The 20,620-nt window shown below is 41.1% G+C and overlaps 1 protein-coding gene across 3 annotated transcripts; it reads left to right on the forward strand.

Moving 5' to 3' along the window:
• Positions 1–924: 924 nt before the first annotated feature.
• EIF3L (eukaryotic translation initiation factor 3 subunit L) lies at positions 925–16,168 on the forward strand. Of its 3 annotated transcripts, none has more exons than XM_088455025.1 (15): positions 925–1,032; positions 1,445–1,496; positions 6,527–6,737; positions 8,375–8,454; positions 9,262–9,323; positions 9,681–9,750; positions 9,855–9,928; positions 10,179–10,350; positions 10,686–10,840; positions 11,173–11,343; positions 11,429–11,562; positions 13,629–13,802; positions 13,879–14,068; positions 14,166–14,246; positions 16,015–16,168. In XM_088455025.1, the coding sequence occupies exons 1-15, from the start codon at positions 1,012–1,014 to the stop codon at positions 16,051–16,053; spliced, it is 1,686 nt and encodes a 561-aa protein (XP_088311151.1). In that variant the 5' UTR covers positions 925–1,011; the 3' UTR covers positions 16,054–16,168. The 3 variants fall into 3 exon arrangements, with proteins under 3 accessions (XP_088311151.1, XP_088311152.1, XP_088311153.1); XM_088455026.1 differs by having other exon boundaries at positions 926–1,032; positions 1,448–1,496; XM_088455027.1 differs by lacking the exons at positions 925–1,032; positions 1,445–1,496; positions 8,375–8,454 and having other exon boundaries at positions 6,565–6,737.
• The last annotated feature ends 4,452 nt before the right edge of the window (positions 16,169–20,620 follow it).

Consider the following 20,620-nt stretch of genomic DNA (forward strand, 5'->3'; position numbering starts at 1 on the left):
AACAGGTACAAAGGGTCGACAGGTCAAAAAGTCAACATGCATATGGTCAACACATGATTTTTTTTGTTATTTTTAGGGATAGGCACCAGGAGGGAGGATGAGGCACTAGAAGGGACGGTTAGGGTCAGGCACCTACCCCGACAGTTAGGGTTAGGCACCAGGAGGGAGGGTGAGGCACTAGAATGGACCATTAGGGTTAAGCACCAGGAAGGGAGGGTTAGGGCTAGGCACCAAGGGGAGGGTTAAGGTGAAGATTATGGTTAGAAAAAAAAAAAGTGTCAACCATTTGCATGTCAACCTTTAGTATGTTGACCTTTTGTCCCTGTCGACCTATTGCTTGTCTAACATCTGGTTTCTGTCTAGACATTGTCTGCCTTTTTACTGTAGATTTTTCCATCCATAACCGTCACCAGCATTAGAGCACTGGTAACATTACTGCAATTTGCATGTGACTATAATGAGATATATGTGGGGTTGTTGTAAAATGCGTGATCCTGAGGGAAGATGCGTTCCCCATGGCGCTACAAAGTTTCCAGGGCAAATAATTTTTCAATAAATATTTTGACTTTTCCTAGGCATGTACGCTGCCTCACTATTCCCATGCAGTGCTGCCCTGGCAGTGGTAAGAATACGAGAAAGGCAGCACATGGGGAGTTTACAGTCCCCTGCTTGGCTGTGAAGTCAGTGCACCAACTGAGACCTGTAGTTCCAAATCCAAAAGCACCGGACTCTCCTAACAACAACAACCGACGCTCATATACCGTTAGTGGCCAGTTCCCCATGTGCTGCTGCCTCAAGGCTGACGGAACTAGCGGCTTTGTTGAATTCTAAGACGTAACCAATCAGATGGAGAATAACAAATCACCGTGGGAATGTGGCTTTGTGAGGACGCATGTGATTGGATGAGTATGGCGCCGGAAACGACACTCGCACGGCGCCGGAAGTCTCTCTCTCTCTCCCCCATCCTGTGCGCGGTAAGGCTGCCGGTGACCGTGTGCAGCGACAGTGATCATGTCTTACGAGGAGTATGATGTAAGTCTGGTCACATAGTAATACTGCGTGTCCTGCAGCAAGAACACTTATCTTGTAGAACTAAGATATATATATATATATCTATCTACCAATCCATAGTACTACTGCGTGTTGTGCAGCAAGATCTGTTATCTAGTAGAACTAAGATATCTGTGTGTGTGTGAAGGAGAATGGGGAAGATGTATGAAGCTCAGGAAAGATAAACGACCAACCAATCTGCTCCTAACTGTCATTTTTCAAACACCGCCTGTAACTTGTCAGGAGCTGAGTGGCTGGTCGTATCGCTCTCCACTTTGTCACTTTCCAGAGCGTCATACATCTGCCTAACACATACCTCATGGGTGCTGGATATAGATACACAGAGTGACTGAGCGCCCTGTGCTGATGTCTAATTCTCTTATTCCTTTCTCAGCAGACCACTTATGATCCGTACACTTACCAGGCGGAGTATGATGGGCACACAGGTAGGTGTACTGCATATTGCACCAGATGTGACCAGCATGGGAGACCACTTTCTACATTGATTAGGGGTTTTCACATTACATCCACCTTTTTACTCCACAGTGCTATGTATAGGAATGACTGTAGGGATATTGGAAGTGTGCTAGCACCCACAGCACTGGCTCCAATGGTCACAATTGTGCATTAGTGTGAATGAGCAATGTTGTTGTGTACTTAAATTGGGTACTTATATTGTGACTCTGATAATGACTGATTTTGACATCTACAGAACTTGGAAGTTGCCTAGCATGTATATTTTGGTATTATATGTGTGTGTGTGTATATGTATATATATATATATATATATATATATATATATGTGTGTGTATGTATATATATATATATATATATATATATATATATATATCTCTATCCCGATTACTCTGGGTAAATAAGAAGAGGTTGTATGGATAATGGAAAACACGATTCAGTTAATCTACAAAAACACATGCCTTGCAGAAATTGATTATATTTTTAGCAATAGTACATGGATGACTGAAAGAAACAGAGGAGCAAAAGGGAAACGTAAAATATGCAATGAATGCATGCCCATAAGCTCAGACTACTGCTGTATTTATACTGAGGATTAGAAAATAATGTTTTAGGTTCCGGTTAATTATGCCAGTCAATAGCTTTGTGCTTTTTCATCTGATGGTACGCAGAAAATAACCGCTAACAGATGATATGGGAAATAGAACATTACTGCACACCTCTGGTTTTGGTATGGTGCACAATACTTAAACACTTCTAAACCCAATTTGTAAACAACTTTTTGTTTCTTTTACCATGCATAATTTCCCTTCCCATTAAATAAAGCTACATTCTTATTGTAGCTGCAGGTGAAAAAAGTATTCAATAATCATGTCAGAGTAGGGTAATCGTGTGAAGCTGCTCATTGTTTTTAAAGAAAGCCATTGCCAGGAAGTAAAGCTATCTAGTCATGTAGCAGTTGTATTAATCAGTTTTTTTTCCCTATTGTATTTGCATGAACTATATTGGTTACGATTGTTGACTGGTTGAGCTTGGTCTTTGGGCTACATTCTTACTCAGGGTTCTATCAGTATTATCCAGTGAATAGAATAGCATTTCTATTTCACAGAGCTGGTGCCATAGGCTGAATTTACCCACAGCACTGTCTCAGTAAATTTGCACGTTCTCTCCAGGTTTGCTTGGGTTTCTTTCACTCTCCAAAAATATTCTAGTAGATTAAATTATCTTTAGTGTACATTCTTTTGGTAGGGAAGTAGTCTTGCCTCCAATGCTGTAGGACCTTATGTAAGTGAATGAATATTCTCTATAGTTGTTCCTGAGTGCTGTTTAGTGTGTGTACTAAACTCAGAAGCAACATATTGTAAAATAGTGTATATATACAGTACCAGTCAAAAGTTTGGATACACCTTCTCATTCAATGGTTTTTGTTTATTTAAATCATTTTCAACATAGTAGATTAAGAGGGGTATTCAATATGAAACGTAAACTTCGACAGCGAAGTTTACGTCTCATATTGGAGATTTTTCTGGGATAAAGTATCGGGCACGCGCCCGCTTTATCCCCATATTCAATATCAAATCTACGAAAACGGGAAGGTGCGAAGTGGGATTTGCGTAAAAAAATGAAATTTTCCTTGAAAAAATTTGTAGGACCCCCCTAAAGTTGTAAAAACATGGGGGATCGCTATGGGTACCCCCGTTTTAGCCTGCAAATGAAAGTCGGGGATTTAAATAGCCGCAGCAGGTGTTTTTTTTTCCCGACATTGAAGAAGTGTTGCAGAAGAGCACTTAGGTTATTTTTTTCTTTTTTTTAAGTGGTCCCATCAAATTTGGGGTACATGAAAATGGGTACTAGCATATTTTTATGTCCCTAAAGTACGTTTTTAAAAATTATGCATCCATGCACCTGCCGCTAATAGCCTATTCTAGAATACACCTGCCGCATACTTGCAGAATAGCCCTGAACCTATTTCCCTATTTTTAAATACTTTTTTCCCATTTTTTTTTTTACCCCAATTTTTTAATTAATTTTTTGGGGTGTCCCTATTTTTTTTTTTTTTTGACAGTTCTTTTTTAAATATCATTCCCAGGGGTGCAGGCTATTTTTTTTAAGCCTGCACCCCTAAACCCCAATTCTGCACTTTTTTTCGCCACCTATTCAGTGGTGAAAAGTTATCCCCGTTTTTTTTCAAAGACTTTTCGAACCTGCGAAAAGTCTTTGAAATTGAATACAGTGTAAAACTAAAACCTGCGATAATGACGTCATAGGTGCGATATTAACGCAAAAAACGGACTTATCGCTCCATATTGAATTCCCCTATAATACTGAAGACATCGTAACTATGAAAGAACACATATGGAATTATGTTGTAAACAAAAATGTGTTTAAAATATAAAACATATTTTGATTTGTTTGATTCCTCAAAGTAGCCCCCTTTTGCTTTGATGACAGCTTTGCACACTCTTGGCATTCTCTCAATCAGCTTCATGAAGTAGTCTCCAGGAATGGTTTTGAATTAACAGGTGTGCCTTGTCAAGAGTCAATCTGTGGAATTACTTGCCTTCTTAATGTGTTTGAGACCATCAGTTGTATTGTGCAGATGTAGGGTTAGTACACAGTGGACACCACTATTTGACTACTGTTGTAATCCATATTATGGCACCAACCCCTCAATTCAGTAAAGAGAAATGACAGTCCATCATTACTTTAAGACATGAAAGTCAGTCAATACATTCAAAGTTCTTGAAATTTTCTGTATCCTCAAGTGCAGTTGCAAAAACCATCAAACGCTATGATGAAACTGGCTCTCATGAGAACCGCCACAGGAAAGGAAGACCAAGAGTTACCTCTGCTGCAGAGGATAAATTCATTAGTTACCAGCCTCAGAAACCGCTACTTAACAGCACCTCAGATTAGAGACCACATAAAGTCTTCACAGAGTTCAAGTAGCAGACAAATCTCAACATCAACTGTTCAGAGGAGACTGCGTGAATCAGGCCTTCATGGTTGTATTGCCACGAAGAAGCCACTACTGAGGATGTACAACAATAAGAAGAAAATTGTTTGGGCCAAGAAACACAAGGAATGGACAATAGACCAGTGGATATCTGAACTTTGCTCTGATGAGTCCAAATTTGAGATTTTTGGTTCCAACCGCCATGTCTTTGTGAAACGCTGAGAAGGTGAGCGGATGGTTTCTCCATGTGTGGTTCCCACTGTGGAGGTGTGATGGTGTGGGGGTGTTTTGCTGGTGACACTGTTGGTGATGTATTCAAAATTCAAGGCACACTTAACCAGCATGGCTACCACAGCAATCTGCAGCGCCATGCCATCCCATCTGGTTTGCACTTACTGGGACCATAATTTGTTTTTCAACAAGACAAGGACCCCAAACACACCTCCAGGCTATGTAAGGGCTGCTTGACCAAGAAGGAAAGTGACGGAGTGCTGCGTCAGATGACCTGGTCTCCACAATCACCCGACCTAAACCCAAATGAGCTGGTTTGGGATGAGTTGGACCGCAGAGTGAAGGGAAAGCAGCCAACAAGTGTTCAGCATCTCTGGGATACTCCTTCAAGACTGTTGGAAAACCATTCCAGACTACCTCATGAAGCTGATTAAGAGAATGCCAAGAGTGTGCAAAGCTGTCATCAAAGCAAAAGTGGGCTACTTTGAAGAATCTAAAATATAAAACATATTTTGATTTTTTTTTACCGTTTTTTGTTTACAACATAATTCCGTACGTGTTCGTTCTTAGTTCTTCAGTATTCTACTATGTTGAAAATAATTTAAATAAACAAAAACCATTGAATGAGGTGGTGTCCAAACTTTTGACTGGTACACTGTGTATATGTGTGTGTATATGTGTGTGTGTGTGTATATGTGTGTGTGTGTGTATATATATTTTTATATATATATATATATATATATATATATATATTAGGGATGTGCAGGCTCGGATAGGTTCGAGTTTGCACGTGGAGTTCGGATTTTTCCCTCCAAAAAAACGGAACTCAGAACGAGGCAAAACGTCATCTTACATGGACGAACATCATCATTCCTGGTCTTTTGTCCAGGAATGATGATGTTCGTCCATGTAAGATGACGTTTTGCCTCGTTCTGAGTTCCGTTTTTTTGGAGGGAAAAATCCGAACTCCACATGCAAACTCGAACCTATCCGAGCCTGCACATCCCTAATATATATATAAAAAAAATTTCGTGAGTGAACGCAAAGTGGGACAGAATGATTTATATTTATTTTGGTAAGAAATAATTCATAAATAGTAGCGAGGGTGGTATTATAGTGTCATACAATGTACATGTTAAAATCCATTTGGAACTGAGTAGCAGCATGTATATTCCTTGATCAGTACTTGTTACAAATGGGTTGGGTACTGGATCCCTGCAGTCAGAATCCCGACACCGGCATCCCGACAGGATTAGAATACCGACACCTGTTGGTTGGTACCCTAACCCTCACTGCACCATAATGCTAACCCTCCCCCTAGCCCCGCTATTGACCTTCGGATGCTGGCACTGGGATTTTAACAGTTATCAGGATTCCAGCGCCAGCATTCTAAGCGCTGAAATCCCGACGGTCTGTTTTATGACCGCATCCCGTTACAAATATGCCAGGCTGCATAAAATATACTAATTGAAACGCATATAACAATGACCTAGGGATTGAGGTAGTGGGGAGTGCAGCACTGACAGAGCTACGTCCAAGGTGGCTGAAAGGAGACGTTTGCAGCTAGTCTCTATCTTTTGAGGAATCGTAGAAATTCTGCATGTTAAAAATCCCATGTTGCATTTTACTTCTTTCCCAACCCCGGCGTCTGGGGGATTGGGCAATTGCGACAATCTGTCGCTAAAGTATAGGGACTTTTAGTTTAATCTTTTAAGAGCATACTTCTCAACTGTGTATAATAAGATATCTTGCCTGGTAGAATTAATATGTATATTTAAATTGTAAGGGCATTGGCTGTTTCTTTTTCTGTCACAGGTGACCCTAAGCAGGACCTAGCATACGAACGCCAGTACGAGCAGCAAACATATCAGGTCATCCCTGAGGTGATCAAGAACTTCATTCAGTACTTCCACAAGACTGTGTCTGATCTAATTGACCAAAAAGTGTATGAGCTACAAGCCAGCAGAGTGTCAAGTGATGTCATCGACCAGAAGGTTTATGAGATCCAAGATATCTATGAAAACAGGTATGAGCCATTCTAGATAATTTTCACTTGGGGTTTGAGATGATATCCTTCTCCTGCTTTGACCTTGGCAATGTTGCATAACTCACAAAGTAAGTGAGATATAAAACTTTTACTACAGAGAATAACTTAGATATGTGCATTACTAAACATGTGTGGTGGAAATAAAGTCTGAATGCCGGAATCTGTATTATATCCCACCGGACTTCAGCCTGGCGGATGTAATACCGTCGCTGGAAGCGAGAAAGGACCAGATCCCGACAGGGTAAGTATCTAACTTATCCCTAACCTTATCTTCCCCCCCAACACTCCCTTAGGGGTGCCTAACCTAAACCCCCTCCCCCCCAAGTGCCTAGCCCTCCCGAGGGGGGTGCCTAAACCTAACCTCCCCACTGGGGTGCCTAACCGCCCATTCACCTAGCCTAACCCTCCCGGGGGGGTTTCTAATCCTAGATCCCCCCCCAGGAGCCCCGAACCTAACACCCCCGACCCCCCGCGCGGCTGTCTGATGCCGCCCGGCTTACCTTTGTTCGGTATGCCGGGCGTCGGTCTCGCAGCGTAGGGCTAGTGATAGGCGTCAGGATTTCGACTCCTGTCATTAGTACCTTGCCAGGATATGACAGTCGGGAAGCCAGCGGTCGGCATTTCGACCGACTGCTTGCCGACTGCATACCCTGAATGTCATGTCAACACAATGTGGGAGATTTAATTGATCGCAGAAGCACTTGCAGTTCCTTGCATTGCATACAGTAGACAGAATATGCTCGCAGCCTATGGAGGTGCGAGCAGAATCTGACTATGGTCACTGACAGATAATTGCACAATTTGAGCTGCTGATGGTCGTCGAATTTTATCTGTCCCTTTGCTTGTCATCTGTGTAATTGTTATAGTATAATTTTTAGGTTCAATGTACTTCTTGTTTTTTTTAATTTTTTTTTATTAGGAAAAGTTCAGATGTTAACTTTTTTTTAATGACATTTGTTAACATTGATGTATCTGCTGCTTTCTAGGACTTGTTCATATGGGAGTTGAAAAACAAAAACTAGTCAAGAGTATAGACTAAACCTTGTACTTTGTCCTTTTTTTGTAACAGCATTAGATGTGCATTGCATAACTTATTTTAAAACTTCCATACAGCAAAAAAAATCTAATGTTGCTGGCATCGTTGAAACCAACCTAAAGCGCACTGTTGACGGGATGTCTGTTTGACTTTTCCCTTACAACATTATTATTATTATTTTGGATAGTTGACATCAAAACACTTATGATATAATTTAAGAATGCACATTAAATGCTTAGTATTGACACCAATTTATAAAGTTTTATAGTTGTATGAAATGTAATGTTATCCACTTCCTTGTAGCATTAGGGGCTCAGTGACCCGTACTCGTGTTTTTGCAAATGCAATCTATTGTACTTGTAAGCGCACATTAGCGTATAACAAATGTGTGCTACAGTCTTACATTGTAGTGCTCTTTTCATGCATTTATTAACATGTACAAAGAGATCAAAAACTTTTTATATAATGCTGCATCTATCAGGACAATACTATCGGAATCGGCCTATCCTTGAATCTTTTTTTAATGCCCTCTGAAAATTGATCTATTTTTTTTGAAAGAGACTTTCTGTTCACATTACAGTTGGGCAAAGTTAACCGAGCGCTTCTTCAAGAATTCGCCCTGGCCTGAAGCAGAAGCTATTGCTCCGCAAGTTGGAAATGGTAAGGGTGAAGTGATGTATGTAGTTTTACTACTACAACAATGCTGCAGCTTGATATGTCCTTGGGCTGTCATGAAGATGACGTACCTGCAGTGGCACAAATGGAAATGTATTTCCAAGTGGACACTATTGGGTAGCTTGTGATCTTTGTAATGACATTCCAAATACCAACATTTACAGGTGTGATAATAGGGCCGTAGTCTAATAAATGGAGAGGAAAGTGATGTTAAGCTGGGTACACACTGGAGCTAGAGGCGTTCGTTACGTCATGTAAACAAATGCCCTTGAACAGTTACTGTGCGTCCACACAGGACGACTTTAATGAACGACGCAACGATCACCGTTAAGTCATTCATTAACAATACACTGGCCGCTAGCGATATCACTAGGTTTGATGTGCAGCACATCAAACCTGGTGACCACCGTTAGTGACCGCAAGAGCGTGCAATCATGCGTGCACACTGAGCGATGTAGGTGATATGTTGCAAATCGACATACTGGCCCGATATAGCTCCAGTGTGTATCCGGTTTTAGAGTACAAATTAAATGTTCTACGTCAGTTGAGCATCTTCATAATCCATAACCCCATTCAAGGTATTGAAATTATCGGAAATGTGAAAATGTGATGTGCTGCTAATGTAAACTTTGATTCCTTTTCTTCTTATATTCTGACAATTATTCATAATCCCCACTTGTACAAATAACACCCTTTTGTCGTAATTTTATATTGTTCAAACATCCAATTCTGTACATCTGTTTGATAGTGTATCTTAATTTACAATGACAGTAACTTTTTCCTCTCTTTCAGATGCAGTGTTCTTAATTCTATATAAAGAGCTATATTACAGACACATATACGCCAAAGTCAGTGTAAGTATCCATTCTGCATGTGGCATGGAGAACTGGCTGCTCCTGGGTTTTGTGGCAGATTCATTTAGCTGTGAGACTAAACCCGACAGCTGAAACCCAGCGGTAAATGCCTGGAGCTATTCAGTTACAGCCCCGAGGGTGCACTTATTCAGGATTTCTGCTCGCACCGTCCTGATGTACGAACAGACATCCACGTTAACTAGTGCTTCCGGGTTGGTCACTGGCTTACCCAAAGGCTGTAATTTCTGGGCACTTAACCCGGCTGCTAGAAACCCTGCTGTAAGTCCTGTGGCTAATTGAATCTGCCCCTGTATGTCTCTCAGTGTAGCCATAAGAACTCACATGTTTTCTCTGTAGGGGGGACCCACGTTGGAGCAGCGTTTTGAGTCTTATTACAACTATTGCAACCTCTTTAACTACATTCTCAGTAAGTCTGTGGGGTCAGATGTCTTATGACAGATTTTTATTTTTCCTTTGTTTAATGTACTTTTGTTACTGGGGAGACTTGTACAATATGTATTCTTTTTATAGATGCTGATGGACCAGCCCCCTTGGAGTTGCCTAACCAGTGGCTGTGGGACATTATTGATGAATTCATATACCAGGTAACAGGTTCATGATGGTCATGTGTCCTCTTATCTATGTGTAATACTTTTTTGGGTATTTCACAACACTTATCTGCTTACTTGTAATTGTCATTGTATGGTCTTGTGCACTCCTGTCTCATCTACTATGTGATATAACAGTACTGGTCTGACCTTTGCTTTGTACTTACACTATGGTTAGCTGTTGCATACTAATCACACAAATCCAATCTTATTCTTTTTTTAAATGTGTGTCCATATTTTACTTCAGTTTCAATCATTTAGTCAATATCGGTGTAAGACTGCAAAGAAGTCAGAGGAGGAAATAGAGTTCCTGCGCTCTAACCCCAAGATATGGAATGTTCACAGTGTTCTCAATGTCCTGCATTCTCTAGTGGACAAGTCTAACATTAACCGTCAGCTGGAAGTTTACACCAGTGGAGGTGAGCGAGATGCATTGTGCTTTTTATATAGGAATACTGTAATAATAGAAAATGCGTGGTAATGTCTCCAGTGGCTGGTAAAAGTGTATCTGGTGTTACACAAGACTTACTTGCACCTGTCATGCTGTTTATAGAGGAATTCCCCTCTGAATTTCATTGAGATTGTCATGGTGACTGAAATATAAAAAATGACTTTGATCTCCTAATGGCAGTTGTATCCTTGCCTTGTATATTTGGGTTTTACAAGTTTGACCACTGAATTGTTGTAACCTATCTAAATACACAGTATATTTTGTATGGTGCAGAGATTGTTTCTGATAGTTCTGTGTTCCCAGGTGACCCTGAAAGTGTAGCTGGAGAGTATGGGAGACACTCGCTCTACAAGATGCTTGGGTACTTCAGCTTGGTTGGGCTACTGCGTCTACACTCACTGCTTGGGGACTACTACCAGGCCATTAAGGTGTTGGAAAACATAGAGCTCAACAAGAAGGTATTGGCTATGTTGAAAGGACTATTTATATTGTGGACTTAGTTTCCGATTACTGCCCTGAAGTAATTTCCTACATAGAACCATACTATTTAGGCTTATTTCATTAATCTGTACGGCACTGCCATGTTAGAAGTAGAACCTTGTACACATGCACAGACTTTACACTGCCCCCTATTGGCCATGTTGTTAAAATGTTTACAATATTTAGAAATACCAATGTCATCTTGTGTTTAAAATTTTTCAGTAAAAAAAACCCAAAATATTTCATATTACATTACTTAGTGCATGTTTGATTTATCAATCTACCAATAACAATTCTCCTGCTCTTGCAGAGCATGTACTCCAGAGTTCCTGAGTGCCAGGTTACCACCTACTATTATGTGGGTTTTGCATACCTTATGATGCGAAGATATCAGGATGCAATTCGTGTCTTTGCTAATATCCTGCTATATATCCAGAGAACTAAGAGTATGTTCCAGAGGACAACTTACAAGTATGAAATGGTAAGTATCTTATCCTTCACAATGTATCACTTTATAGCCTAATTGTCATCTGGAACCCTAAACCTCTCTTGTCCCTTCTTTGTAGATTAACAAACAGAATGAGCAGATGCATGGGTTGCTGGCCATCGCCCTAACAATGTACCCTATGCGTATTGACGAGAGTATTCACACTCAGCTGAGAGAGAAATACGGGGACAAGATGCTGCGTATGCAGAAAGGGTGAGACCACATTGCAGTCAGCTTATTCCCCCCCCACAATTCGTTCCTTACATATTCACTATTCGAATATGACTTTTTCACTTTGCATGCTTTAAATTTCTTTTCAAAATTATACACATTGAACACATTCTAGTCCCATTCAGCATACAGTGTCACTTACTTTGTGTGCTGTTCCAAAGTTGCTCGGCGCTATGGAGATTTCTTTATATGGTAGATACATAAGTTTGAAGAGGTTATGATTTGTAATTCTCCTTTGTTTCGCCCTTTAATCCAATAACAATCCATATCAGCATTCCCTTGATCATTTCTCTGCTGCCCACTTAGGTCAAGTTTCTTAAAACAGTGTTAATTTGCGCATATCCTGGTCTTTCAAATCTCTCTAATAGAGGTTATAGCTAATCAGTGAGCAACCCTTCACCTGTTTGATCTTTTTTATTTTACACATTAGAAATCTATTTTGAATAGAAAGGTGTTACATACCAAAATGTCTCTATCAGCAGTAGTAGGAGGGGGAAGGGAGGAGGGACACAGCGATGGGTTTAGCTTCCCCTCAAGCTGGGCATACACTATGCAGTTATTGGCCAAATCCGCATATTATAGGTGGTTCAGGCCAGAAATTGCATAATGTATGCCCGTGGCTGATAAACGATGATCAGATGGTCTGGCATGAAAATCCTCCAACATGCCCGACTCATGCAGCGGTTGCCCGCCTGACATATTTTCTCTTTTACAGGGGAGGAAGATGAAATGTTTCCTCTCCAGGGAAGGAAACCAGATATCATGGACCCATATACACTGAAATATCTGTGTATGACCACTATATCTGCTGGGTGGCTGGCTGTCAGACAATTTATCATTTAGTGTATGCCCATCATTACTAGAAGGCTGGACACTGAGGTGAACAACTAATGCTCTGCTTCTGTCATACCAAGTTTTATTTACATATAAAACGGTTGTAATGCATTCATCCTAGGTCGATGGTCCCGATTTTATTAATTTTAGTAAATGTCAATCTTTGCTGACTTCCCAGATGGGAAGTTTTCTAGACCATCAGGACCTTTTGCTTGTTCTCCGTAAACAAGGTTCTATTCTTGGTATAGAGTCATTTCTGGAAAAAGAACAGCTCAAAGTTTAAATTTTAAAATCGACCAATTGAATAAATGCATCTCCTCTTTTGCGTACATTGGCATTTAAGATTCCTTCATGCACATTTGATCCTGGTATCTGGTTCCATTTTGTGCATCGAGTTTTCTTCTCAGGAGAATGGGACACACATGCCTATAACTATGTTGGATCTGTGCTCTACAATTGTCTGTCTCCCTATCGGAGGGCCCTTATCATAGATTCACCCTCTGCTGTATAATGTTTCAGTTCTTCCTGTAGTCACCGATCCCCACTTGAGTTTTCAAGTTTAAAACACAGCTGTATGGCCAACATGATTCATCAAAATACTTGTCAATTCCTCATTCCAGATCTTCAGATCTTTTCTGTTAGACCTGACTTTATTCAGATATCAGATACTCATTGGCTTTGATCTGATCGTTAAAAACAAAATTTGCAGAATTGTCCAGTAAAAATGTTTTTTGTTTTTTTTCCTTTCATTGCAAACGAAGTGAAGTATCCTAGACCATTACATTTTGACATGTAGATACCATTAAATTTCATTTGGAGCTCTGTAGCCAAGTGTTAATTAAAATCAAATAGGAAAAGAACGAGAGGAAGAGGGTGATTGCTAATGATGGAAATGTGGGACGAGGAGGAGCAGCTCTGCCTTATCTCTGATTCAGGAGTACTAACTTATTAATATTGGAGGATGGAGGACAACAAAGGTCCCAAATATTTTGGGCCATTTGTTCTTCTAAATGTCATGCAGCCTTTGGTTTGTTTGCATTCTCGTATTCCATTGATTCAATAACTGCTGTTTGCAGTGGAGGGAGATATCAGATCTTATATTAAATGAACAGGTAAAGAATTGAAGATTTGTTTTGAATTTATGGCAAATGTTTTTGAGTTGGCAGCTGAATACTGACCATTTGTGACATAGTTCCACTTCTTTTATCCAACAGAGAAGCCCAGATCTATGAGGAGCTTTTTAATTTTGCCTGCCCCAAGTTTTTGTCACCAGTGGTACCCAACTATGACAATGTTCACCCCAACTATCACAAGGAGCCATATCTGCAACAGCTCAAAGTCTTTCTGGATGAAGTTCAACAGCAGGCTCAGCTGTCCACCATCCGCAGGTGAGTCTTCCTTCCGACAACATTCTAGGAGATTGCATTCTTTGTTGGTTTCCTCACTTCTCTCTTTTACTTCCAGTTTTCTGAAATTGTATACCACAATGCCAGTGGCTAAGCTGGCAGGGTTCTTGGATCTGCCAGAGCAGGAGTTCCGCATCCAATTGCTTGTTTTCAAGCACAAGATGAAGAATCTGGTGTGGACAAGCGGTATCTCTGCACTGGAGGGGGAGTTTCAGTCTGCGTCAGAAGTTGACTTTTACATAGATAAGGTGATCAAAAGGGGACAGACTTGATGGAAAAATAGCGCAAATCTCAATAAATATTTTAGTGTTTACACTTTTAAATTGACGCATTCTCTTACCTCAGGACATGATTCACATCGCAGATACCAAAGTTGCTCGGCGCTACGGAGATTTCTTTATACGGCAGATACATAAGTTTGAAGAGGTAATGATTTGTAATTCTGCTTTGTTTCTCCCCTTTAATCCAATAACAATCCATATCAGCATTCCCTTGATCATTTCTCTGCTGCCCACTTAGGTCAAGTTTCTTAAAAAACAAACTTATTTTCTTTATGCTGTTAATTTGCGCAGATCCTGGTTTTTCAAATCTCTAATAGGGGTAAGAGGTTGTAGCTAATCAGTGAGCAACCCTTCACCTGTTTATGGTCTTTTTTTTATTTTACACATTAGAAATCTATTTTGAATAGACAGGTGTTACATACCAAAATGTCTTTATCAGCAGTAGTAGGAGGGGGAAGGGAGGAGGGACACAGCGATGGGTTTAGCTTCCCTCAAGCTGGGCATACACTATGCAGTTATTGGCCAAACCCACATATTATAGGTGGTTCAGGCCGATAATTGCATAATCTATGCCCGTGGCTGATGAGCGATGATCAGATGGTCTGGCATGAAAATCCTCCAACATGCCCAACTCATGCAGCGGTTGTTCGCCTGACATTTTCTCTTTTACAGGGGAGGAAGATTAAATGTTTCCTCTCCAGGGAAGGAAACCAGATATTGTGGACCCATATACACTGTGAAATATCTGTGTATTGCCACTATATCTGCTGGGTGGCAGGCTGTCCAACAATTTATCATTTAGTGTATGCCCAGCATTACTAGAAGGCTGGACACTGAGGTGAACAACTAATGCTCTGCTTTTGTCATACCAAGTTTAAGCCTGCTGTGTTCTTCCTCTAATCTGGATTAGGCACATTAGTGAACATGGTAATTCTCTAAACAGAATGTATGCAGAATGTGCTCTTGTGATTTAATGAAAATGTCTATTTAAAAAAAAAAAAAAAACTTCCTCTCTACAATTGTTGGATATATACAGTGTGGGAGCAAGTCAATTACATGCGGTATGCCGCTTTGAAAGGCATATTGCGTCCATCCACAAAACAAGTTATTCCTCGCTCCCCATAGAGGTGTGCAGGAAAGCTTGCAATGTCAGTAGCACTGTATATGGCTGCTGTGTACAGCCAAACATTGCAGCACAGCTCAGTGGCGCATTGCTTAGGATTGAATACCCCCCTATTAGAGTGTATTTGGTATCACCTGAAACAATGAGGAATGCTGAGCTGACTGCAGCAGGTTTATGACACTCTGCATCTAGAAGCAACCAGCAAAGTAATTTCAGTTTAGGTCAGGTGAAGTTATAGTTTCCATTTTAAACAGAAAATTGAGCCTGGTTCTGTGCGACTCTGCTTACGCTGAGTGTCCGTTTTTTGGACTGAAAATGCGTCTAAGTTGCAAACGGATGCCACAAACCGCTTCACAAGACTGCACCGATTAATTTGATGTGTGTGACACTTGTATCTGTGTTCGAATGAGCCTGAATATGTATACGAATAACTACGGAAGTTGGCGTGGAAAAAAAGCTGCATCGTAGCAGACTCACACACAGATAAAGTGTCACATATCACATGAAATCAGTGCAGTTTGTGAAGTGGTTTCCCACATCCGTTTGTGACCAAAACACATTTTCAGGTGAAAAAAGATGCTCTCTCTGCAAGCCTAGTTGCCACAGACCTGGCGCACCGAGAAGGGCTGTCTGACAAAGCTGCAGCAAAAGTGTATGAGGACGCATCTGTAAACCATTTAATGCATTATTAGTAATCTATTAAAACTAGTTCTGAAATAAGTGCAATGCGATTGTGATTCACCTTAATAACTAAACTGCGCTCTGCATTGAAATATTTTATTTTTTACAGCTCAATAAAACCTTGAAGAAGATGAGCCAGAAACCTTGAAAAGAACCCACATAGACAAAATATTTATGAGGAGGTCAACCGACAGCTACAAACACATTGAAGTCAATACTTGTAGGAAGAAAATGTTTTATTAAAAATGCTCAAAATATTCAAATATTAATCGTCCGGTTTTTTTTATGTTTTTAGAGTTTATATTGTGTGGATCTGTGACTGAGGGTGGGAAGTTTTATGGTGGCAAAAGTCAACCTTAAGTGGCCATAGTAAAGTAGACTGTACAATATAGTTTAAGCTTTTTTTATATTAGCCCATGCATGTTTGAACTTGAGTCTGTTCTCATCCACCTAGAAAACAGCAATCAAAAAGTGTTTTACAGTATTTCCCCAAATCTACGTTAACTTATATATGGTCGCTGTAAGGAATTATTTGGTTTCTTGCTAGCCACAGGGCTTGATGCAGAGGTGCACGCTAACAGCATGCAATGCCAGATGCTGGCATGTCCCTGTCACCGATTGCATCGAAAGACACAGTTGCACTGACACTGACAGCCATGTGCAGATGGAAATTCTGTGTCTCCATAGGGCTGGTGCAGTCTTTGATGGTGCGTCTTAATACGCACCGTAACGGATTAGTGCCACAGCCAGTGGGCGTTTCTGTAGAAAGGCCATCAGCCGCGACGTGAATAAAGTCGCAGCTGCCGCAAAAGACGCACTCGCAACTGCATTCACCACTGTAGCAGGCCCACCATGTGAACATTCGTGTGTGTGTGTATATATATATATATATATATAATGTTTATATATATATGTTTATATTTATTTTTACATGCTTAACCCTGCTAATTATGGCGTCTATGTACTAAGCTTTGGGGCTAAATGTAATTGCACGCAGAGGTGTCTATGTGAGTAAAAAAATAAATAAAAGGATGCAGTACCTTGCGCCTCAGACTGCTGCTCAGTACTAATCCAAGGTTCACCAACCTTATAAACTACACACAATAAAAAAATGGAGCAGTACATAAGCGCGGTCTAAACAAAAACTCAGTAAAAAAGGTAATACTAAAATAATTGTTTCTATAATGAACACGTCTCAGAGATAAAACATGGAAAATATCAAATGTAGGCACTAAACAGATGGGTGAGGCTATTTGGGCATATAGATTTTTTTCCCAGGCATAACAAACGGTGTTTTATCAGTACATTCGAATGTCTGTTTATGGAGGATTTGGAAAAAACCCAATTCAAGACAGGGATGTTAATTTATCAAAAGAGGAGCGGGTGGCCATTAAAGTCTAAAAAACAATCAAGAGATTGCAATTAAGCCCGCTGATAAGGGAGGGGGGTCGTCTTCATGGAGTTGGATGATTATAATTCGGAAATCCTAAAACTATTGTCAGACGAAAGTACGTATAAAACATTTACGGGTAATCCATCAGAAAAAAATAAGTAAATTCAATACATTTTTGGCCCTATATAAATCTATTGGGATTATCAGTGAAAGGGAGCACAGTTTCTCAAAATCGGTCCTCAGGAACCCCAAACAGTGCATGTTTCCGTGTCTCCACAGAATCACAAGTGAAATAATTAGCTCCACTTGTGGATCTTTTAAAATGTGTCAGTGAGTAATGAATACACCTGTGCACCTGCTGGGTGACCTAGAAAAAGTGACCTGTGTGGGGTCCTGAGGACCGAGTTTGAGAACCTCTGGGATAGAGAATTTGTGTATTGACAAACCTCCATACAAGTAATTTATGGACTCCCTAAAATACATAAGAGCTAGCTACAACCTCCCTGCCGACCGATTTTTTTCAGGTACCAACTCTGTATTGTCTAATTTGTCCCAATTTATAGATGGTGCCTTACAGCCACTCGTGAAGAGAACTTCATATCTTAAGCATACCATCTCCCCTATAAACAAGGTGGCAGAAATATGTTGGGAATCGGCATTTACTAGTCACTGCTGACGTAACATCATTGTACACCATTATTAACTAAGAGTTGGGATTATCGGCTACTAAGTTTTGTTTTTTTCTGGATAAAGAGAACCTCTCAGATAAATATAAGGAGTTTATTCTGGAAGGTATTTCCCTGATCCTCAAGAACAACTATTTTTGGTTCACAGAGTCCTTTTACCTACAGGTGTCTGGTACCGCAATGTGTACCAGACTGGCCCCAAGCTATGCCAACCTCTTTATGGCCTTTTGGGAGGAGCACTCCATTTGGAGTGGGCATGGCTTTGGGGCTAGTCTGGTGTCCTGGATGCGCTATATTGATGATATTTTGTTCGTCTGGAAGGGCGATAGAGAGTCCTTAGAGAATTTTTGTATTTACATTAATAATAACTCCTGGAACATTCACTTTTACCATTAGTGAGGAATCTGAATTCTCTGGACCTCATTGTCTATGTAAACCAAGGAAAGGTGAAAAACACAAATTTTTGCAAACCCACTCATTTGTATTCCTTCATTGACACAGATAGTAACCATCATTGGAATTGGCTGAGGAGCATTCCCCTCAGCCAGTTCCAAAGAATCGGAAGAAATTGCACAGATGTATGAGTTTCAGGTCAAGATTCTTAAATATCAATTTTCCTCAAAAAGATATGATAATGGGATAGTAGTTGGAGCATTGAAACAAGCTCAAGAAATAGATATGAAAGTTGCTTTACAAAAGAAAGAGGATGTAGTTGTTAAACATAGAGAAAATTTCAAAATGCCCTTCATTACAGACTATCATAGCCAGTATAAGCAAATGGAAAGTAGAGTGATGATATTAAAAAGAACCTCTATATACCCCTGCCTGTACCTTCTAAAATCCTTCCTATAAACCTCTAAGGATGACGCTAATTTGCATACGCAGTCATACAGTAAATAAAGACTTAGACCTGGAATCTGTGGTTCCAAAGTGTTATTCAAGTAAAAGTTCAATTACACGCAATTGATCCAGACACAATTTAGGCGCAAAAGAAAATTATACGGACCCAAGTACAGTATACATACGCAGCACTTCCGGACCCGAAGATAGGCATCAGCAAGAGACCCCTCGTCATACAGCATTCAGCACGAAGACTAAGAACCCAGCGTTGGAGCACACATATTTATACCCCCCCAGAATAGACAGGACAATAGAGAAGTTTGCTGCTGATGTCATTGATTCCCAGGGGAGAAGCATCTGTTACAAAGCATTTAACAGGCTGGTTCAAATAGACTCTCCCTGCCTCTAACAGATCTTTCCCTTCCCGCCCCCTGCAACATCCTAACAGTTGTTCGTGAAATATACATTTTGATGCTTGTAGGCTCTGCGATCCATAACTCGAGAATGCATGATGCGATCTCCCCACCGATAACACTGGAATACTGTAAAAAGAGTACGCATCAGTACAAAACCAAACACGACTTGTTTAGCATGAATAATACCTTAGTTATCAAATATCTTCATTTCTCAGAATTTAAACTAACTGAACCAACTTAAATCATACACTTTAAAGCTTATTAAACCTTATGTGTGAATATGTAATGTGTGAGTATTCGGGGTTTGATATAAAGACGTTAGTTAACTGGGGACAGATGCGTGCGCATTTAGCTACTAAACTGCATTTTCTCCTTCATCCTCTAGGGGACACTGGAGAGCATAGACAGTGGGGTATAGATGGTGCTAAGTGGAGCTATGGCACTTAAAATTTTTAATAAGTGTGACTAGCTCCTCCCCCTCTATACCCCCCTCCAAGCCCCAGTTTTAGCTTGTGCCCGAGTGGAGCTGGTCGTGTGTACCAGAAGCTCTGGGTTTATTAGGCTTTCTATCAGTAGCGCTGCTGCGCTGAAGCTGAGGACAGACAGACAGGCAGCATCTGCCACTGCCTGTCTGCTTCGTGGGAGACTGCCGGCAGGGACCCACTCGCAACTGCTTGCAGTTCGCCTGGGGTCCCTGACTACAGGAAGAGACCACTGTCTCTGGAAGACTGCATGCCGCTGCACGCAGCGCACACTGAGTCCACCGCTGGTCACACCGCCGCCGGCAGTCGGGCAGCCAGTGAGTATGCCCTGGCTACCTCAAGTAGTGAGGTAGCCAGGTTATAGCAGGCGGTGATTTAATAGCAGCAGTGAGTGACTCCGATTAACGGAGTCACTCGGCAGCAGTAATGTGCGCACAGCGCGCTCATGGTGCGGGCTTTTCCCTCTCACAACGCTCATGAATTATGCATGAGCGGGGGGCGGAGCTTAGCTCCGAAGGCCTGTTTAATGGCTGTGCGGGCTTTTCCCTCTCACAGCGCGCTCATGAATTATGCATGAGCGGGGGGCGGAGCTTAGCTCTGAAGGCCTGCTTAATGGCTGTGCGGGCTTTTCCCTCTCACAGCGCGCTCATGAATTATGCATGAGCGGGGGGCGGAGCTTAGCTCCGAAGTCCTGGTTTTTAACAGCTATGCTGGCTTTTCCCTTTCACAGCACGCGCTTATGAATTATGCATGAGCGCATAAGCGTGGGGCGGAGCTTAGATCTGAAATGTGCTCCTTCCTCCCAGTGGTCCCAGCGCTTCTCAGAAGTGTGCTGGCGGCCATTATACAGTCAGCGTCTGCTGCACAGTGTAAAACTGTAACATGGCTGCTGCAGGAA

Source organism: Taudactylus pleione, unplaced genomic scaffold, assembly GCF_031769625.1.
Source record: "Taudactylus pleione unplaced genomic scaffold, aTauple2 ptg000642l, whole genome shotgun sequence".
Lineage (NCBI taxonomy): Eukaryota > Metazoa > Chordata > Amphibia > Anura > Myobatrachidae > Taudactylus > Taudactylus pleione.